Below are 23,976 nucleotides of genomic sequence, written 5' to 3'. Positions count from 1 at the left end.
ACCAAAAGGAATTTTTATCAGTACTCTATGTTATGTACTATAAATAATAGGATCAGAAACTTTCATCAATTTGAGAGGGTACATCTTAAGGAAAAAATTCTTTGTCAGACATATGTTACTGAAAATGATTGATAAAAAAGTAAATAAAAGGTCAGGGTGGATTTCTAACAAAATTAAGTAATAGATTTTATAAGTTCTCACATGGCAATATGCAACTGTAGTTTATTATTTTAGCACAGAAAGTTAGCACACTGTAATTAACCAATTAAAACTAAAGCTCCAAATATTCCATTGCGGAGGGGGAAATAAAAAGGTAGTACAATAGTAGATTATTGTGGGTTTTTCCAAATCAAGTTCCTAAAGCTGGTATTCCATAGGCTTCCCAGAGGAATGTGATTGCCCTCAAGAGAAATGGAAAGTTGGTGCAGAGAGGTGTTTAGTCTGATTTTATATTCTGTTAAATAAACATGCATATAACACCACTACATAAACCAGCATGTTTTTTTAAAACTGTGGAAATGAAATCTCAGTTCAATAAATCTACTTGTTCTGGGTCTTTTATTTAGGCAGAAATGTTGGGCTATACTAAGCAAGTCTCAGAAATTGGCATTTAAGCATTGCTACATCTTTTAGAAAGAAAACGTAATTCGATTTCCTGATTACAAATGATGTTCTTTGGACTAAAGCTTGTGTGCTGTGGTATATGTAGTGATGTACAATCTTCCAATATTTTTTATACACTGAAAGTCTCCTGCATTTTCCCAATGCTTACCTTATTGCACTTGCAGATAAATGGCCATAGGAGCCACTTGCTGAAGAACTGCTACGGGAATTGTTAAGAATTGTGACTAAGGAATTTGGAGATGTCCGGATCATGGTCTGAAGGTCGAAGCTGTGATCAGACAGAGGCGATAGGGACAATGTTCTCTTTCGACTTGGTCTCGTTGGCAGCCTGGGACTCGGAAACCTGGCGCCTGTTATGTAAACAAAAACAATTATCTACTCTAGTACCTGACCCTCTTTATTTATTACTGCTCACAATGGATATAAAGAGCTGCCACAACAATACGACATACTGTTGACAAGCTCACTCTTTCCACTTATGATCTACTGGCTACGATTGAGAAAAATTAGGAAGAAAAATTTATCTTTCCATTGCTTACCTCAGGGGAGCCCTGTTTATTAATGTGCAAGCAAAATGATAAATTGCTAAACAAAAGGGAAAGACTTTTATGTGTTATCCCTCTCATTTCTGGTGATTTATGAATCTGATGGCTGCTTAGACATTCACATCATTAATTCACTAGAAGCAAAGAGATGGAGTGGTTCAAATCTGAGCTACCAGCAAACTCAGAGCCTACCGCATTAATGAAAAGAGTCAACAAGGGCTTCTAACATGTAAAATTGATATGAAGATTCTATTTTTCCCCTTTGTTCGTAATTCTGTTAGGACAACGAGACGAAGATAAATAAGAAAGAAAAAAGAAGATTCTTCTGAAAGTATTTATCACCATTTATCTTAAGAGTTGTTTGAAAACTTTCTAACAATCCTATGAAGCAGATTTAATGTTGATTTAATGTAAAATTAAAATACTATTCAATACTGACTCAGTAAAGGTTTATTATACATTTCTTAAGTGGTGGTAGGTAGTTGTGTTTAGTTTGTGGAAATAAAAGTATAATAGCTTGTTAAAATGGAGGATTGGAAGTTTTCAGCAACAATTCAGACTTTTATTTTCAGTTTAAAATGTTATGAACAGAATCAAAATCCAGCCAAGATTAAGCATTTTAAAACTGAGGATAATTTTGGAATATATCTAACCTTCCTACTTAATTCCATAGACTGTGCTTAACACCGATGTGTTTAAAGTGACCTATTTATTTTTGCTATCACCCTTTTGAGTCAAGTGATCCAAGATAGTTAGCATCATGATCAATGCGTTATTTTTTCACTTTTCAGTAATAGTACCCTTCTTATCCATTCATCCAATCCTATGGACAATGCGGTTGCTGTTGCCCGCTTTTGGTCTAAAACTATTTAGTTGTTTGTGATTTTCTTTTTTTTCATAATTCTAAAATGTATTTGTTATGCAATGCTTTTGACACGAAATAAATAAATAACCCTTCTTATACCAAGAAAATAAACACAGCTCTAAAAATCCACCCAGCCCAGTCTCTAAAGGTACTTGGATTCATGATATGGAGAAGGTGAGGGAATAAATAGGACAGGCACCAATAAAATGCTGATCTACTGATTTCCCCTTGGTGTGTATTCACTCAAAGTCTTAAATTTGGTATTTGGATACTTGCTTTATTGCTTCTATCATGACATGATCTATTTCTAGGTAAGTTCCCATCTGTGCTTCATTTTGGGAGTCTCTTCAGCCATAGCCCCACAGATAAGACTGCCAACAAGAGTGTCAGTTATCTTTGGTGTCTGGCATGTGGTTCACTTCTCCCTTCTTCTACATCTGCATAACAAGCACGCACCCATGTTGTTCCAATCTTAGTCCGGATACCGTGATGACTAGTCAGCATTTAAAAGTAAATGTAACATTTTTTTCATCCTTATAATTTAACCTTTTTCATCTCCCTTTTTTGGGGCTGCAAGTTAACCGTGTGGCTGCCTGTTACTTCATGAAATGCAGTACTTTGCTGCTTGAGAACAGTGATGTCTTTTGCTTGTCTTAGAGCAGCACCAACACTTTTCATGTTGATGACATGCTTTTTAGCCAATGCATCCTTTCATGCAAATCATAAAAGTTATAACAGTAGCTACTCTTGAACAACACCAGCATGCCACTTCTTTAGTGATTAAATCCCTTGGGGATTTTTAAACAGAGGCTGGATGGCTATTGATTATGCTTGGATTGTGTTCTCCTGCCTGACTGAAGGGTGTTGGACTAGATGCACTTTGGAAGTCTCTTCCAGCTCTGGTATAGACTGCCTGGGAATCTAGTGGAGTCTCCTTCTCTTGAGGTTTTTGAATTCAGGTTCAATGGTTGTCTGTTAGAACGACTTTGACTATGCCTTTCTCCTAGAGCTAGCATACACCACAAAAAGGGAGGAATGAACTCTCCTTAACACCTAAACAATCTTGAGAGCTCTCCAAATGTAATGTGGGCATGGATGTGAATAACACCAGCTACTGATACATGTGAAAAGAAAAGACAACTTTTGGCAAAAAGAAAAAAAGAAAAGAAAAATGGGCAACCATATCTTTGTGAAAAAATAATGTGGGACAAATAAAATCTTGGAGCAGTCAACTCACTTAGCTTTCTGGCAGAAGCAATGGCAATGAGAAATGCCTTCTTGAAATAAATTAAATTAATGACTGCAGTCACAAGATGTTCAAAAGCATTAAGTGAGCACTACAGACAAAGACCAGTTAAGCGATAGCACACATACAAAGGGGAAACAGTGATTTAATCAGAGATCAGTAAAACGTGAATTTGAGCCACCCTTGAAGCAATGTTTACCAAATATATCTTAAGAGAAGAGAAATCCAGTCCAAGGAGCTATAGAATTAATGCAGTTTGACACCACTTTAGCTACTATGTCCCAATGCTATGGAATCATAGAAGCTGTAGTTTGGTGAGGGACCAGAACTATTTGGCTGAGAAGGCTAAGGCCATGTAAAGCTACAGCTCCCATGATTTAAAAGCACAAGGCAGTTAAAGAGCTGTGGAACTGCATTAATTCTACAATGTTGATCAGTGGTTCTCAACTGGTGGCTCCAGTTGAGTGTTTTGGCCTACAACTCCCAGAAATCCCAGCCAGTTTACCAGCTGTTAGGATTTCTGGGAGTTGAAGACCAAACCATCTGATGATCCACAGGTTGAGAACCACTGGTGTAGATGCACCTCAACAAATAGAAGATGCAGCAAGAATTTCATAACATGGGTAACAGAGACTGAGCCCTCAGAAATATTATATTAATTCAAAAAGATAACAGATCTCATCCTTTTAGCATGAAAATATTTGTTTGTAAATGGTTTCTAAACAGTTCTCAGTACTGCCTTAAGATGAAATATGAAAATGGAATTCATGCTGTTAGGCAAATTGTTGCCAAATCCAGGTGGGGAAAGACAACCTTCTCTTGTGTCAGGAGGCCCTCCTAAAGAAGCATTCTGATAGATTGGCTACAAGGTAGATTGGCTATGAGGTAGATGAAGCACAACAGAAAACTACAACTGATGAAGCCTTCAGAGTGTGACCAAGATGAGAGACCCCTCTAGAAACTGACCAGAGATTAGAATTATGTCATTCAAAACTGACAATACTGTTTTTGCTACCGTCCGCACCGAGAATGACTCAAATCTTGATACCAGAGGCTAACAGCAGGGAATTTAGTTGAGACTTGATCTCACTATGGAATAATGTGGAAAGAGCCATTGCTACATTTTCTCCCAAGCATGTCATCTAGTGCAGTAGTATCCATAATTCACAATGGTTTAGAGATTATCTAAGGACAATGAAAGAGGTAGACACACCTAGAGTGCAGGTAGCATAGGCCACAGAGGGAGTGTGACCAAAGATCAGGATCACTGTCTCTATTATGCAGAAGTAATATCATCAAACAAAATCTTATAGTGTCTGTACCCTCTCATTCTCAGTATGCTGCCCAGCAGGATTATTTCAAATGGTGAAAGCCTACTGAGATCAGACTCAGAGAGATCAGGAATAGAATTGTTGCCTGCCTGCTATGATAAGTAACATGTATCTCCTCGTAAGTTCATGTCACAGCTATCACAGAATCCTGACAAGTGTCCAGTATTTCAATCTGGTCAGGTTTCTTGGGACAGGTCTCAGTTGGAGCAGACGAACAATGCTGACAAGATGCTTCAATCAGTTCCACCACATACAAGTTAAACCGCTGACCCTCTTGGCTGATAAGATCTAGCAGAGGTTATTTGACCTGAGTCCAGGAAGACATAAATACCTCAATATATTAAGGATTAGGATGGAAGAGAACATATCAAACTAGTTCATACACTAATGAAATCATGATTATTGCAACCCACTTTATATATGGCGTGCCTGACTTTGAAGCCGCTGGTGGTAAATAGTATAACAGCTAGACTGGTGTTTCAGTGAGATGAAATTCTTAATAAAACTTCACAGTTTTCCTATATTTATTATTCTCACAGGTTGTCTTATGGTTTCTTTTCTTGTCATACTAATGAAACTGGTAAAGAAGACACAGGATTTTATTAAAATATGTTGTATATGTGATCTTATTTGTTTTACTGATCTGTTTTTATACTGTTGAGTTTTATATTGTCTGTTCTGTCTGGGCGTGGTCCCATGTAAGCCGCCCCGAGTCCCTTCGGGGAGATGGGGCGGGGTATAAAAATAAAATTATTATTATTATATTATTAAAATTATACAAAATTGCTATATGATGATGAAGATGATGATTAGCAGTAGTGTAGAAGTAGTAGCGACAGTGGTAGCAGCAGTAGTAGAAGTGGTGTACATATTGCTAACAATAACAAAGAGACAAGGCCCCACCATAAATTTATAATCCTATAAGTGTCACTTTAAAAAATACATTACTTGAGCAGAGGATGTCCAAGGGGTTGACTGAGAGTTATATGAAAAGAGATCATATATTCTTTTCTTTTTTTTCTTTTTTTTACAGAAAGCATCTGGCTTTAACACACCATAACACTGATTGCAACTCTTAGATATGAAATGCAAGCATGGGCATTCTTGTTTTTGTTTTTGTTTTGTTTTTTTGTTTTTTGGGGGGTTTTTTGCATCTTAATCCTAGCTTCTTGCTAATTGTTTTGTTTTTCCTGCTCTCATCTAAAATTCTGACAAAGAAGAAAGTGGTTTCTTCAGCATGATGAATGGGTAGGACATTCAGATTCCTAGTTAATGACAATTAATTTACTGTACACCCATGCAAGTTAAGATACTTTTAATTAGTTTTTACAAAGTAAAGGGCTAGCGTCATCCTCTATTTAGATAAAAGCACTACTGCCTGACTAAACAAATTCTCATCAAACAAGGAAGGTGAGGCTATATGACCTCTCCACAATTCACTATTAGTTTAATTCTCTATTTACTGTTTAAAAACAAGCAATTTGCATAATATCACTGCACATTTGTGTGCATTTTAAATACGGGAAACAGTCCTTAATTGAAAAGTTGCTGCTATAATGAAGCTTTATTGTGTGATCTCAACTTAAGAAAACCTTCAGACAGATCTTTGTTCAGCTCAGCAGCAGGTAAGGGAGAAAGAGCACAGTTCTTTCCAATTGCCTTCCTGGTCCAAAGTCCGTGACTCTCTCTCTCTCTCTCTCTCTCAGGATGTTATCAGTCACCAGTTAGTTTGAAGCATTGCAAAACCCGAAGGAAAGCAAAGCATAGGCCTGCTTGACCCAAACGTTGCATTTTGACAGTCAGACACTTTACAGGGGCAGCAATGAGAAACAATGAAACCCCATTATGTGGGGCTGCTTTGATGCACTGGTTTCTTGGCAGATCTTGGAAAGTCAGCTTTCATAAGAATGAACACGATGACATACTGAAAGCAGAGCATTCTCCTACTATTAAATGAATTCAGCATGACATTACATTCTTTTTTTTTCTCCTTAAAAGCAACGTTCCTTGATGCAATGGGTTAAACCCTTGTGCTGGCAGGACTGCTAAGCTGAAGGTTGGGTTGCTGACCTGAAGGTTGCCGGTTCGAATCTGGGAAGAGTGTAGATGAGCTCTCCCTGTCAGCTCCAGCTCCCCATGGAGGGACATGAGAGAAATCTCCCACGAGGATGGTAAAACATTAAAACATCCAGGCGCCTCCTGAGCAACATCCTTGCAGATGGCCAATTCTCTCACACCGGAAACAACTTGCAGCTTCTCTTATTCTCATAAGAACAAGCACCTCAGAAACATGCTTCAAATTTTGTAAAAATTTCTTTCCTGGCTGGGTCTGCAATCATTCCCTTTATGTGTACTGAGTGACATCAAGAGTTTAGATTCTAATATTTACCACTTACATCTTTGAAGCATAGAAGGTCTTATAAGAATTCTGTTATCTGTGTTCTCCAGGGCCTATTCTGGAGATTCACCTAGGAAGTAGTGGGAACTGAATTCACTCAGTTCATGCAACATTGGTCTTGATGACCATGATTGTCATTGACACATATCAGAGCTCAATTATTTTACATAGATTTTATTTCATTCTAAAGGTGAAATGGGAGCACAGGGGACTGATTAGTATTTGATAAACTCTATTGTTTTATTTGTCCTGCATATTAACATATTTATATCTTGCTCTATATTGCATACTGAGGAATTTTCTAGCTTATGTTTTTCCTTTACAGACTTCAGGTAACCAAAGTCTTCTAAATATACCCTTGAAAAATACCACAGGTGGATTAAGAAATGGGTCTGGGAGTCCAGAACATTCTTTAAAATCTTCTGGGTTTGAGCTCATATGTTTCACAACTATGCATATATTTAATTTTGTAAAATTCATCAAATGGCATAACTAGTCCAGCTGATATTCCTTAGTTAGGTATTTGATACTCCATAATATGATGCTCAACAGGGCATCACTACTTTTTATCATAATGATTAACCAAACAGTGAGTTTCTTCATATATTACAATTCAGTATATACTTGAATTTTTTGTATATAAAAAACCCAAATGTGTGAGAATACTTTTCTAAAAATTGAGCTGGTTGATAACTTCCTATTCAATGTGAACTAAATGGAGTATCTGATTAACTTTTGCTCAATGTGTCAAATGATCCTTAAAACCTAATGCTGAACAACATGGCCTCAACAATAATATATCAACTCTTTAAATGCTATGAAGATGTTGTTTGGGAAAACCCAACGAACAAAAGCATTTGAAAAGTAGATTTCTTGCACGATGCTAAGAATTTACCGGACTAAAAGAGCGACCAAAGAAGTATTAAAGAGAATCTATAAATACTAAGAAAACCTAAAGTGAATAAAAACTGTCTGTGTATTTTTGTTTTTGTCTTTTATTGTTGACATGGCCAGTGGACTAATCAATAAACAGATCTATCTAAAAACAGGGATACTTGTCATAAAATAAAAATTGAAAAATACAGTGTTCTGTAAATTGTCTACAATGGGGAATGGGAGGGAAAATAACTTCCTAAAGAATGCTGTGAAGGCAATAAAGTAACTTTATTTTGAATGGCCACATCCAGAGACAGTTTAACCATTCAGATGTAAGATGTCTAGGAAGGAAAAAGAGTACTCTCACTTTCTGGTAGGTATATATTCAAGTGCAGACTAATAGCAGCATTGATGAAGAAAAAGAAGATAGTGATGATGATGACAACAACATAAAGAAACAACAACAATTTGGGGAAAAGAACTCAAACTCAATATTGAAAAATTAGACTTTCAATTCAAATGCTTAAGTCCGGGGAAAACATTAACAATTATTCACATTTTCACATCCAGCAGTCCCATATCACACTTGTATTTTTTAAAAATTAAGTTTATTTCCAGCAAGTTCAGGAGCTTCAATTAAGATATTTGGTTACAACGTTTACCACTTACTGTCCATAGCATGGAGATACTCCATATGAAGGGCACCAGCTCCTGCTGTGGCTGCTGAAGGAATGATGTCTGCATATGGGCTGCGCTGACCTGCCAGCAGAGCCATCTGATGGTAATATTCAGCTGGACTAACTCCAGCATGTGGCACTAAAAACAAGACATAAGAAAGACCATTTAAGGCCATATGGTAAACAGGAAGCTACTTTTTATTGTTCTTGTCACCCCTCTTATCCATGACAATGGCTATTATGTGCATTTTAAATCTCATCTAAGATTAGGTGATTTTGAGTTTAATCCCATTAATGTACATAATTGACCACTGTAAGTACAAAAAATGTTTGTCCTGGTAAGGTTCCTTTGAAATTAATATTAAAATTAGCTGTGGCTAATTTATGCATCATTGAATTCAAAGGGAACTTGCTCTGGGTCCACTTGTGTGATTTGACTTATTATACATATTTTAGATTGAAAATAGGGGTATGCAGTACATGTTTCACCTTGCTTCTTCCAAATGTAAGATCTTCTAAAGATGAAACTCCAACCCCGCAACAACAATCAAACATCTGGGCAGAAGACCAAAGCAGCAGTCCTTAATTTAAAATGGGGCTTATCTCTTTAAAAGTTTGAGCTTGTTCAACAAACGCAGCCAGCAACAATTTAGCTACCTGCACAGCGTTCCTCTCTCCATGACAATTCTTTGGATCCCAGTTTATGTTTTTGTGAGTTTATATTTATTTAGGGTACACAACATTTAGTTTTTGGAACGAGATAAGAGACAAATATCCTTTAAGTAGAAGTTAAATGTAAATAAAAACCATTTCAGGGACTTAAAAAATGATTTTAAAAACTCATCAACCCCCAATCCCCCCCCATACCACGTTACACATAATAAAATGAAGAAAAACATTTGAGCAAAATATCTGACAGGAAATTATTGATTTAAAAGTTTTACAGGATTAGACAACTGCGGTATCTTTCCAGACACACTTAAAATACTTCCTGAGTTTTCTGACATAAGTGTCTGGGTTAACTAACAATAACATTAACTGAATACTTTAAGAAACATGTCTGAAGTACCTGCAAGGGCATATAAATTGCATATAAATTGCAATACACACATTCTTTACTCTGAAATTTGCTTTAGTTTCTGAAAATAAGAAAAAGAGCTTGCCCTATTGTAAAATGTACACAGAAAAAATACTGTAAGAAGGATGCTCTGTTTTAATAGCAAGCTGGTTAGTATATCTTAGCCTGAAGGGGACAATAATTTGAGGGTCAACAAAATATGGTTTATGCAGATATGAATAAGATTTCCTCAACCAATTGCAGCACAAAACCCTCCATTTTTATTAAGTCCAAGGGTGCATCTATACCAGGCATGGGCAAACTTTGGCCCTCCAGATGTTTGGGACTTCAACTCTCACAACTCCTAGCCGGCTGGGATTTCTAGGAATTGAGATCCAAAACACTTAGAGGGCTGAAGTTTGCCCATGCCTGATCTGCACTGTAGAATTAATGCAGTTTGTCATCACTTTAACACCCATGGTTCCTGGGATTTGGACACATCATGACCACAGCTTTGGATAGCATTCCTGTACAGAATCTAACATAAAAGCCTTGTTGCATATTTTTTTGAAACGATGGGAGTGTGTGATGGAGAGAGGAACATATGGACAACTTGTATTAAACATTTTATTCGTCATTCTGGAAAAATATGATTTTTTCCCATAAAAATAAGACTTTGGGGGGGCGGAAGGGGGGGAGTATTTTCAAAGTCTTTCCACTATTTTTCTAGGACTTCACATGTCTGGCTAGCTGAAAAATGCCAGCAGGCAGTAAACACATCTGCTTTTTGGTGCTTTCAATCATAACCACAAACATCCCAACAGCTTCATTGTTGTATTGTGACTGGTTGTGATTATATTTTGGGGCTCCTGCCCTTACCAAAATTACAGTAAACAGTTGCAGAGATACTTTATGGATGTGTCAGTGCCTTCTCATTTAAAACTGCACCCAACAATTTATCCAGAAGTTTAACCCTTGTGGCAATGAAATTTTTTTTCAGAAGAACTTTCTTCCTCTTTATCACAGGAGAAATCTTGATTTACACCACAACAGGCTTATGTTCATCTGCTATAAACTTCATTATTGGGAAAGTTTAATTTTGTAGTATCAGCGTAATACATATTAAAATATCATATGTGTAAGCAGTGTGTCTGTAGTGTACTCACAGCTAGGAACCGTAATATATAAACTAAATACCTAATACCACAAATTAAAGCTGTAAATGTATGAGATACTGTAAAACTATGTAACACATATACTTTACATTACTGGTATTTCTCAAAAATTTAATTCCATAAAGTCATTTCTGGAGACCTTACTATAACTAAGAGAGCATTAACAAATGTTTTAGGCAATTGCTAAATTTTCTTTATCACTATTAAAATTGCCCTGCATATGTAATATAAGTCCTGATTGACAACAGGTCATTAAAATTTATTCTCATAAGAACAAGCACCCCTAACTAATGGATTATCTGAAAAAGTATATATTCTTATATGTGAGGACTGATTAATTAATTAAGGTATTATCAATTTGGATAGTGAGAACAGTTCATTTTTCAAATTCAGCTTAAAGGCAGATTGTCTGTTTTGTAAATGTGCTATTTTCATGTCTGGTGGGAAGGACTTTTCACTTAATTGAAATAGTATTTTAATTGTCATCCATACACACTGCCTAGGCTAATTTGACCCATATTAGCTCAATTTAGCACAATTACTATTCTAAATACTGAAACTGATTTTTTTTTCTGAACAGTCAAACGAGATCAGCATATGCATTTTTGTTGTTGTTATCAACTGTGTTGAAATTTTTTTGTCTCTTGGATTTATAATATTTAAACAGAGGTTTGACATATATTTTAAAAATCAATTAGTTACTGTTATGTCACACTAAACCTACATTATATATTTAGACGCAAGCATAGTTACTCTGCAAAGACTAACATTATACTTACTGTGTTATAATTATAATGAAAATTACCTATGCTACATTTATTGCTAATTACAGGTAACACATTATGTGTAACTAGCTATTTCCAGGATCTTCTAATAAAATTGAACATTTTCACCATTCCTATATCCAAAAAACAATGTTTTCAGTCTGCTTAGGATTTCAATTAATTACTCTTCATGTTCCAATCATGAATCATCCAGGAACATGAATGTTCTCACTCAGCATCCTATTCACAACATGTAGCCAGAAGGAATACCAAACTAAACAGAACAATAAAAATGAAAAACCAAAAAAAAAAAACATAACTAATCTATATTCCTTTTAAATGTATTTTGAATGTTTATGCTATTCATTATAGCTATGTAATTGTAGTGATGCTTGAAGAAGGCCATATCTAAATACAAATGAAATTAGCTAAATAAGCTAACAATACATTTTATTGTATCTACTTCATATGGATTGTCTGAATGATTTTTCACCAGTTATACACAGCTTTTCATGTTAAAAATCTGAAAACGGTTCACAAAATGTGGCTCTATATCTGTATCCGTACTCAGCTTAGTTGACAGAAAATAGTTAATTTTTAACACTGACTCTTTAAATTTTGATCTGCATTTTACCTGTGTGTATTTATTATATGTATAGGCAGTCCCCAAGTTACAAACATGGTAAGTTTTGTTTGCTTGTTCTTAAGGTGAAATATATATGTGTGTGTGTGTATGTGCGTGTGTGCGCGCGCACATATGCATGCTTTGGATAGCGTAGAGATGGTTAACATACCATGTGGTGTTTGTTTTGCTGTCTGTGCCCCTGTTAAGAAGATTTCAGCTCACTTTCTGTCCCTGTGATAATCGAATTTTGAAAAAATTGGCTTGTTGTGGAAAGAAGGATTGGTGAAAAAAGCTTCAGGTTTCCCCATGATAACTCTTTCAGGGGTGAATTACCCTTCTTAGGGGTAGATTCCTCTCACTTCCTGTTGTTCTTAACTATGAGTCATTTATAAGTTGGATGATTGTAACTTGGAGACTGCCTGTATTTTAATAGTGTTTTGCTTTGCCTCACTGTTTTAACCATGCTGTACCTTGCCTTGAGCTGCAAAGAGAGTCACATGATAAATTATTATTATCATTATTATTATTATTATTATTATTATTATTATTATTATTATTATTATTATTATTTGGTTCATATAAATGAAATGGCACTGATCACACTTTACTTCCTGCAGTTTAACTTAATTTTGATAGGCAAAGCAACTCCCTAAGTGGGAAGAAACAGAGTGACAGATTTCAAACTGTATCCCAAACCCTGTACTTTATGCCAGCCAGGGGAGGAAATGTGTTTTGAAGGTGGTAGTTTTACTGGATTTTAGCAGCCTAGCAGATCACATCACAATGCAAACTCACCCCTAAATTACTAAAAACTTCAGTGGGACTGGCTTTAACTGAACTAGTTCCAGGTCTGTTAACATTCATATGGTGGATTAGGCCCTTCTGTAAGGATGGAGTGGTTTTGGAGCAAGTGGAAAGATGCTGAGTTATATAAGAACACTGGTTTTCCACTCACTCAGCTAACAATGCTCAAACATTTAACCATAAATATGTGGTGAAATACGTTCTTAATTCAATTAACAGAGTATGATTTAGAGCTGTTACATCTGATTTGTTCAATTGCTTTCAATGAGACCTCGTGCCAAGTAAATTTAGCTGGGTTAGCTTAATTAATATTATTAGAAATAGATGAACACAACTCTATCTTCTTAAAGTCAAACACCCCATATATCACTTCCAAGAAGCATTCCCAAACCATTATAGCTTTAAAGATTACAAAACACCAGAACCATGGTGCTCCAAATTATCAAGATTCTGCATGATAAAACTTCTATAACATTAAAAAAAAGAAAACTAAAGTTTCCTTGCCAACTTCAGGAATTTTTCATTTACACTCATGGGATGAAAAGCATATTGCTTCTATCACTTGTCATAATGGCAGATGATAGAGGCAATACATATACTTCAGTTTTTTAATTTTGAATAAGATGGTACTTTTGGTTGATGTTTCAATGAAGTGTACAAATGACCGGCTATAGGCTGATGAAGTATTGAAACATTTATGACATAATAAATGTGTGACAAATCTACTACTGCCGATTGGAAGAAGTATAAGAGATACTCTAACAAGATTGATGTAACTGTTGCTAAAGTGACAGCAAACAGGAAGCCAGTCTGAAACTCACCATCTGTAGGGCTCAGTCCTCGGGCTGCTGAAATCATAGACAGAGAAGGGCTGCTGTGCAAAGATCGGATATAGTCCATGTAAGGGTTAATATATGGATGAGGTGGGCTAAAAGGAGACTCTGATGCTGCAACAGGATTCCTGTGTGGGGATATTCTGATGAACGGCAAGTCTGAATATGTTGGACTACTTGATAGAGCAGAAGGCCTAAAAAAGAAAGAACAAAATATATACATAAAATGTATATTTATTTCCAGGTCCATACAGTCTGTTCTTCTCAAATGTTAAGTAATTTCTTAACTGTTACAAATTAAAATGAAGTATTAATGCAAATACCTAGCAAAAATGAAAAACAACAGGTCTATTCAGGGTGGTAGAGTACAGCAGATTTGGCAAGACAAGGCAAATTCTTCTGCATTCAGTAAAGGATCCCCTAACAGGACACACTCATGCTGTCAAGAGTGTAGCATCATTTTTTTACACCATGAAACCCTGTACCCAAGTGTAGGCCAAGCATTTTGAGGAGTATTTCAAAAATGAAATGGTCTGCCTGGCCCAGAACCTTTTCTGTGGTGACAATACTCCTTGTCACATCAATACTCCAAAGCTATGAGAGTGACCATTCTCATCAGTGGTCATCTTCCCCATCAACTTGTTTGCTCTTTGTCACAGGCATTAATTACACCTGTTTTGAAGTCAAGCACTTTATAGGCTGGCCCTAAATAATGCTTTTTAGTCCTTTTTACTCTAATTATCTTAGCACAGATACAGTAAAGTCTTGGGCAGCAGCTGAAAGAACTACTGAGAATATCAAATTCCTTTGATCTTGCTCTTTAGGAATATTTAAGAGTGTTTTCTGTGGAGTGAGGGAATAAAGAGGTAATTTTTAAAAATGCAGTCTCATAGTAGGATTCTAGCCATTAATCAGGCAGAACAGCTACATTAAACTGACTTGTACTTTACTCTAGTTTCGAAAAAAAAACTATTCATTGTACAACTCTGCATATCTGGATTGTTTCCTAAATAAACCTAAAGGTAAGAATCCAGTAACAGAGCAGAATCAAGAAAATTGTTCATAATATGGCAAACAGTCATTTATCTGATTGAATGTAATTGGGTTTAGAACCACCTTGAAGATGCCTAGCAGAGAAGCATTTGTAAGTTGAACTGCATGTAAACTGGGGTCACTGATATAATAGTGATTATATTATAGGTTATGTTTATGAAAAATATATGTTGACAAATTCACAGGGTAAAAAGAATGGTTGGGAAGCAGACTTAGTGGCATGCAATTTCTCTCTCGCATGATCATTATATCATTAACTCTATTGTTTGTCTCTCACAAGATTGCCAGTTTACCAGTGATACATATGAATGGTTAAAAATTTCATGCCGGTATTCCTGTTTGTCTTTTATGTACATCCTATGAAATGGATTGACTCAGATCCTCTCACTTAACAAATTCAAATTATTCTTCATGATTTCTGTCACTCCAACAAATGGTTTATCTACACCTGTGCAGTGTACCATTTGGCATCTTCTACAGAGTTAGAGAAATATCTTCCAAGCAGCCAGTTGGAGTGTGACTACGTCTCACCTGGATGTGGTGAATTCTGGCAAGGTCTAGATGGTATGGAAGCTTATATGGGTGCCTTAAGACAGATAAAACCACAGCTGTCTGCACCAACTCTGGGCAATTAGAATGTACCTTGTCATATCTGTGGATGTGTGGTGATGTGAGGAAACAAAGGAAATGCATTCATGAGGAGACCTCCTAAATGAAAAAGGAAGGCATCACCAATTAACTTTGCTCCCTCACCACATCCTGCTAGAAAAAATTCAACACTGAGCATTTGGGGAGATGGTGAAGGGATCCACTTCACATTGGAATGAAGCTCCATTTGTGACACCTTTGGTCAGACCATCTATCAGGACATTCTTCTTCCAGAAAAAGTGGATAACTGTGATGTAATGTTTCTTTCTATGCACATCCTACAGATGGAGCATGAGATGAAGCAAGGTCTTGGACTCCATTCTGTCTTGTTTGTTCATGTAAGACATTATTGTGGTGTTATTATTGACCATCCGAACAACTTTGTCCCTCAAAGGGGTTTTAAGATATGGATCTCTATATCATATTAAGGGTGTTAATGTGAAGAACAGTTTCCTCAGTTGACCAATGACCCTATATTGATAAACCTTCTGTGTGAGCTTCCCATCCTTCCATTTAAGTGTCAGTTATAACATCTACCCAAGATTGTGGAAGGAAAAATGGCATTCATGGGATCAATGCACCATACTAGAGCTTGATGAATGCTATTCAGTATCATGAGACACTGGTGAGAAGAATCTGTACAACAGTACAAGAACTAGATTTGTAAAGGACATATTCCGAGTCTCATTATCAGTTTTACTAAAGTAATGGAAATCAGGAACCCAAGGAGCACTGTTGATGTTCATGCCTTTACGGAATGGATAGCAAAAGATTTGGAACTAGAACAGAACAGACTGGTCCAGTCTATAGGTAAAATCAAAGTAAAGATGCCTTCATCCATTCCTGTGTTCCCATCATGTGTAAATTAGTTCATAGATCAGGGTCCACTCCATCTACTATGCAACCCATCTCCAAAAAAAGATAAATGGATTGTATTGTATTTCAGAGTCTGGTTCTGAATTCTTTTGTGGTTGGAATCTTGCAACAAAATTATTTTGTGGTTGAAACATCATAGTCAGGCTCCATTGAGAAGAAGCATACCACCCGATCTGATAAGGAAGGAAAGAATTTGGATTTGATGGCTAAGAAATTTGACTCCACCTCAGCCTTTACCTTCTGGATTATTCCTGTGAAAGAGGTATAACGTGATCATCAGAAGAAGAATCAACATAGTCCACTTCTATTGGTGGTGAAATGTCTTTGTTGACTCTGATTGAAACTCCCATTTATCTGGGGTAAAAGATTTAAAATTACAGTAGAGTCTCACTTATCTAACATAAACAGGCTGGCAGAATGTTGGATAAGTGAAAATGTTGGATAATAAAGAGGGATTAAGCCTATTAAACATCAAATTATGCTATGATTTTACAAATTAAGCACCAAAACATCATGTTTTACAACAAATCGACAGAAAAGAGTTCAATACACAGTATTGTTATGTAGTAATTACTGTATTTATGAATTTAGCACTAAACTATCGCAATGTATTGAAATAACTGAGTACAAAAACATTGACTACTCAAAGGCAGACTGTGTTGGGTAATAGAGAACGTTGTATAAGCGAAGGTTGGATAAGCGAGACTCTACTGTACAAAAATCCACATTGGGGCTATCACCTAGGCACAAGAGAGATTGTGATTGACTATCCCTCTCAATGATCTTAGTCTTACAAGTAGTGCCTTCTTAAAGGATTATGAAGAAGCCATAAGAGATATTTACCATAGAGGAATCAACAATCCGAATCACACTAAGCCAAGGCAAACAACCATCCAAATTGCAGTCTGAGAGAAAATACCTATTGAAACCACATAAAGCCAAAAACCAGATGAACAAAGCTGAGTCAAATCCAAAATCCAGCTGAGAAAACAATCCAAAAGTTAAGAAAGCCAAATGAAAATAATGCTCAGAACAGCTTCTTCAAAGCTGCTGTAGTGGTGGATGAAAAACAAGTGAGACGGGAAGCAAGAGTGTAAGTTGCTTAAATGTGGGTGGGTTTACCGCCCAAACCCTTATAGAACAGCTTGGAAAGTTTTCGAACAATGCACCTCACAGGCACAGACAACCCATTTGTGTGAATCACAGAGACCATGAAGAAAAACTTGGAGCTGAGCCAATCCATATCACACAGCAATAGCTTGGAATATTTTTGTGCTGGGGTGATTTTGGCAGCAATGTAAAAGATTTACATTATTTTAAAATCTACAGTATGTGAAATATCATCTGATGTGTAACCACAACTGAACATTATTTGAATTTCTGTGGAATATATAAACTAGTCCTACATTACTTTATCTGTCTTTTACATATTACAGTCCAGTCTGGGTCCCATGCTGGGATAAAATAAACAAACAAATATATAAACTGATTTCCAGAGTATTACTAAATGCATTTAGGCTATTAGTTCCTGGCATAACGTTTAATGTTATGTTAATGTAATGTTTAATCACATGAGAAAAATGATGTAGCCATGGATGTCTTGATTCACAGTTACATATTTGTGAAATCTGGCATACGTACATACTTACAGATCTACGTCATTCCTAGCCAAACTCTGAGCCACTGCAGCAACATATACAAATGACCCTGGAGACTCTTGATAAAATCATGCAAAGCTCAGATTTTCTTTTAAAATATTTTGCTAGTCTTCATGTTTGCAGAAAAGATCTTGTAAATATGACTTCAGCATGTGACCACAAAAATCTGAAAAGGCATGGCAAATAAAATGAATTCTAACTTTTATTATTAATACAATTAAGGATTTGGGGAGCCATTCTCATTAGTTTTATGAGCCCTCAGAAATCTCTGAACATGGCAATCGCAGAGGTTGTGGTTAACCAAGCTGGCTGGAAGTCTGGATTCTGATCTGCCTTACACACAAGAAAATGTTTCCGGTTGTTAAGGAGCATATGATCTCTACAGCTTTTAATTTATTTTGTTGCTTGGTGCCTTGAAAACACTTTGTGATGCCCACAATACTATGCATTCTGTCCTTTTGAGTTGTTCTGTGAATTTATTTTTAGCAAACAACAGTATCAAGATTTCAGAAATCTAATGTAATAAGCATATTCTGTCCCTACTTTTTACTCAACTATCTCTAAATGGACTATAGCTTCCAAGTTTTCCAGCCAACGTCTGCACTATCTAGTGATGTGAATTGTAGTTTACATATCTGCAGGGTGTCACAGATCTTGAAAATCCCCCTTTAAAAGTGGCTATAATGGCATCCTTGGTACTGCACCATAATACTATTACCCAGGGCCATAGCCAGAAATAAAATTGGGGGGGGGGGGGGGTTGGAAACTTTTTTTAGCAATTCATGAAGTGTAGTTAAAACTAGCCTTCTAAGCTCTGGCTAAAAAGGGTTGGGGAAACCTTGTTGTCCCTTAGTTATCTGCTCCCTTTCCCACACAACACTCCATCCCAAATTTATTTCCTGTACTTCAGATAATGAAACCTAGATGTTTTCAACCTCTCACCACAGTTCACTTCCATATCCAAAGGAATTGATATTGCATTATTTAGGGGTTTTGTTTTTTTTTAGTGCTGGTCCATGGTAAACATTATTTATTTCTGTCAACTCCCAGAAATCCCAGCCAGTTTAGCAGCTGTTGGGAATTGTGGGAGCTGAAGTCCAAAACACTTGGAGGACTGAGGGTTGGGAACCACTGCACCAAATTAAGCATAATACAGATAAGCTGGATGTGCTCCTTCTCTATCAAAATGCAAACCAGGGAATAGAAACTCTGGTTATGCTAGATTGGGTTAAATTTCCCCTGAATTCTCAGACTTGCAGCTAGATTGTTCTCCTGGACTCAGCTCTGACCCCGGAGGACCAGAAGTGGCTGGAAGTTTGCGGGGCTGCCTTGGAAAATTTCAGAAATGTTGGTGGGTCCAAAGTCCTGTGGCCAAATGTAGAGCCAACTATAAAGAACACACGATTTCCTTGTTAAAACAGCTTCACTGGCTACTTGTTTGTTTCTGAGCACAATTCAAAAAAGTAGTCATGACCTATAATGTATTATACATCTTAGGTCCAAACTACCTAAAAAAACTCTATCTGTGTAGATTAACAGTTTTAAGGTACATAGGTGAAGATTTTCTCTCTATCTCACCATCATCACAGGCTTGCTTGATGATGATGATTTCCTTTAAAAGCAAGTTTTCATATATACGCTCTTACAAGAATCCTTCTTATTGGCGTACTTTTGTGTGATGATTTTAATTGTGTTTAAATTTTTATTGTTGAATTTTAATTCATTCCGTTTGCAAGACACCTTGAAATAAATAAATAAAATAACCTGTATTGACATGCTAATTCTTTCACCCAAATAGGACTAATTTATTTTAAAATAACTGCCTAATAAAGCAAGGTATAAATAAATAAATAAAATTAAGTAAGTCAAGCTACAGGCAGATAACATGGCTAGGATACGAAACTGATTGGATCTCAAAATACCATGATCAGAGAAATGCTGGAAATGATCTGTGCTTTTCTCCTGTATCTTCCCAAGGGAAATCAATTTAGATCCAGACTGATATCACAAATTTTTCTCTGTCAGAGATCATTTTTTATATACCTGAGCATGTATGGCTGAAGCCATCTCTATCATCGCTCCCATATCTCTCAAAGTTTAGGATGATCTATACGTCAGAAATCTTTACACAGATTTCCATGAGTAACCACAAATGTGTGCTATGCTGGAAGAGGTATTTCAGAAAGTGGTACAATCTATGTCGTCTTGCAGAAATTGTTAAGGAAATCATACTACAGATGACACTCCATATTTGCAGGGATTAGGTGTGTAGGGCATCAATAAAAGTGGGAAAATGGTGATTATCTTCAACCCCACAAAATCATATTTCACAAACACAGAAAAGAACAGTACATCACTATAATTTCTATGAATTGAAACAAGACATTTTATCAGTTCATCCTTATGAAGACTTGCTTCAGACCATCTGTGCACATGGGTGCTTCTTTCAAAGCAAACTGAAGCTGAAAAAAAGGTGCCAAGCTTAGATCAGATAAAGGGTGGGATTGGGGTGGAAGACTAGAGTGCTGAAAAGGGCATATAGCCACCTCTGTGTATCTAAAGCTGGAAGCAGATTGCTCTTTGGCTATTCATTTTTCACAAACACACACTGCCCAGCAATTTTAGCTTTCTGGAAAAGGAGTGGCATAATTCTCCTCTCTACTCAAAATATGTTATAACTGTTATGTAATTTACTATGCCTCATCACAGTTGAAAGGTTTACTTGTTGATTCCCACCAGAGTACTGTGTGTTTTTATATGACGTGTGCTGAAATTAGCGTGTATGTGCAATAGATTTTTCTTCACTAGTGCCCTGTTTTATATCTTTGAAACCTTCAGATGTGTTTAAAAAGCCTGTCAAGACTACATTAGTGCAGGGAAATATAATACTATTCCCTCCTTTCCAACCACAAAAGAAAAAGGTCAAAAAATGTTACTAACCTTCTCTCAATTCACTAAGATAAAGTAATGTAACCATTGTCTATATAAGATGTCGCCCACTTTCACTAATGCACTGTTAGAAAAACACAAATTCCACCCAGTCATTTATTGGAGAGTCAAATGATATCATTTGGAAAAAAACTGTTGTATGCAGTGTTTAGAGTCTTCAACTGTAAAATTACAGATTGAATGAATTATAACATTAGCCTACATGTCGTCTCATGGTAGATGATGACTGATTAGAAGAAAGTAGAACTACGCAAACACTTCTTGTATGCCTTCAAGTCTTTTCTGACTTATGGCAACCCTAAAGTGACCTCATCACAGGGTTTTATTGGCAGGATTTATTCAGGAGGGCTTACTGCTGTCTTCCTTTGAGAGTGAGAGAATAATCTGTCCAAGGTCACCCAGTGAGTTTTCATGGCCAAGCAGGAATTTGAACCTTGATCTCCCAGTGTCCTAGTCCAGGGGTCCTCAAACTTTTAAAGTGGAGGGCCGGTTCATGGTCCCTCAGACTATTGCGGGGCCGAATTATCATTTTTTAAAAAATGAACAAATTCCTATGCACACTACACATCTTATTTGTAGTGCAAACCCCTCCCCCCCAACAACAATTATTTATTTATTTATTTACTACATTTATACCCCACCCTCTCTCAGAGCGGCTTACAAGTTGTATGTACATACAATATATTATATTATCAGCATAGCACAATATTAGCATTATATATTACTATATTGTACTATACCACTATACTGTAATATTTTTAGTAATAATATATAATATTATATTGTATTATTATTATATTGTATTACATTATAATATTATTTATTTATTTATTTACAGTATTTATATTCCGCCCTTCTCACCCCGAAGGGGACTCAGGGTGGATCACATTACACATATAGGCAAACATTCAATGCCTTTTAACATAGAACAAAGACAAACAAACATAGGCTCCGAGCGGGCCTCGAACTCATGACCTCCTGGTCAGAATTATTCATTGCAGTTAATTGCAGCTGGCTTGCTCTCCCACCTGCGCCACATTATATGTATACACAATATATTATATTATTACCATCGCACAATATTAGTAAATAAACAATTACAATATTTAAAAATAAAAACAATTTAAACCAACATAAACCTATCAGGATTTCAATGGGGTGTGGGCCTGCTTTTGACCAATGAGATAGTCAAGTAGGATTGTTGTTGTTGTGTGCAAGTCATTTCAGACTTTGGGCAAGTCTAAGTCTAAAGCTGAGGGCGGGGGCCGGGTTAATGACCTTGGAGGGCCGCATCTGGCCCCCGGGCCTTAGTTTGGGGACCCCTGTCCTAGTCCAACATTTAAACCACAATGAGATTCTGAGTCCATGTACACATATCAAACACAAAACAAAAAATTCAATCACATGCACAAGACCATATATTTAAACACTAAGTAGCATTTCACCATTAACTTTGCAACCATTAGATGTTTCCAAATTAACAGCATTTCACACATCCAGGTCTCTGCACTTTATCTTTTTTATTCTTTCAAATCCTGAAATTGCCTGAATAAGAGCAGAAGCTTTTTTTAATACATACATTTCTAAGAGCAGTCTGAACTTTTAGGGGAAATTGAAGAGGCTTTCTGTCAAGTACAGCTAAATCCTGCCTTTCTATATCAAAACCCCTTGGTAGAAAATTACTGTGCAGATGATAAGGCTGAAAGATATAATAAAAAGTGACTCTACTCAATTTACACTGCAATATTGCTATGACTGAATATTTTTCATTCAGGTGACTGATAAAATCACCGAACTATATTGGAGATAAATAAAGGAGGCTTCTGTCAAGAATAAACACCATTAATCATGAAGTCTCACCCTCTAGAGTAGCTATGCTATGCATCTGCACAAATACACTGTTGCAAGTGGCATGTAGCCACTTGCTCTTTCACCATTGTTTGCTTAAGGATTATTCCCTTTTAAGTGTTTTATTTCTTCATTCCCACCTGCTTATAGAACATATTTTGGACACTAATGTGCAAAAGCTATGTGTCTTTTACAATAGACAACTGACTCGTTTATGAAAATCATGTGTGTTTTATTTAATAGAATTAACATAACGGTGTATCATATTCTTCAGCAAAAAATATACACCTCTTTTTAACCAGTATGATGTAGAACAGAGTAGCTGTTACATATCTCTCTCATATAATTATCTATAGGTAAACTGCACATTAGATTGTAAATCAATTTCCTTGGTTTCCCCACTTGCAGATCAGACAACAATAATTTCAAATCCTGTGACCTACTCAGAACATTTGTTGGTAACATTATGTGTTTTTACATCCAAGTTGAAAAATTATGGATACGCAAAGAATTTAATCCAGAGTTGAATGCTGCAGAACCCTGATTTGTATACATGTGTTTATTACTTATTCATTCATAGTTATTCTTGGGAAAGTGGGGAGCATAACATGGGAAGATGACAAGACTACTCTTTCACCACAGGCAGATTTTTTCATTTGTGGCCTAGATCTACGCAATCGCACAAATGCTCTTGCCCCTGACCGCTAGAGGACTGCCAGTGTGCACCTAGTGGGGTTAGAAAAATCAGGTTTTCGAGTCAGTGGAAGGGACTGGTGTAACAGCTGATGTCCAAGGACAGCAGGAAGCCTTAGGCATCACTTCACAACAATGGGTTTGACCAGCCTCAGATAATTTTTAAAGATAATGATATATACTGTAATATAATATAATATATTTCCTAAAGTAAATGATGATTCAAGTGATACACATGCTATTAAAATACAACGTGCACTAATGAGGTTAAAAACTGGAGCTGGCACTTTAAGATACTTAACAAGCAGTTTGCTTCCTTGGCACAAACCAATAGCAAGTTGGAGCCGCAGCCTAATCATCCAGGCAGGAACCAAATCGACTGGAAGAATCAGGAGACTTGCGGCCCCAAGGAATGTAATTCATGTGGAAAA

General features: G+C 36.4%; 1 protein-coding gene across 4 annotated transcripts in view; it reads right to left on the bottom strand.

Moving 5' to 3' along the window:
* gli3 (GLI family zinc finger 3) overlaps positions 1 to 23,976 on the bottom strand; it is a 297,548-nt gene that overhangs the window by 83,968 nt on the left and 189,604 nt on the right. For all 4 annotated transcript variants that reach the window (XM_008112874.3, XM_008112872.3, XM_008112873.3 and 1 more), the window contains 3 exons: positions 13,809 to 14,014; positions 8,555 to 8,701; positions 773 to 974 (listed from right to left, as the gene is read on the bottom strand). In XM_008112874.3, the coding sequence (XP_008111081.2) occupies positions 773 to 974; positions 8,555 to 8,701; positions 13,809 to 14,014 (555 nt within the window). The remainder of the gene's footprint in view (positions 1 to 772; positions 975 to 8,554; positions 8,702 to 13,808; positions 14,015 to 23,976) is intronic.

Source organism: Anolis carolinensis, chromosome 6, assembly GCF_035594765.1.
Source record: "Anolis carolinensis isolate JA03-04 chromosome 6, rAnoCar3.1.pri, whole genome shotgun sequence".
NCBI lineage: Eukaryota > Metazoa > Chordata > Lepidosauria > Squamata > Dactyloidae > Anolis > Anolis carolinensis.
This window is presented reverse-complemented; position numbering and strand designations above follow the sequence as displayed.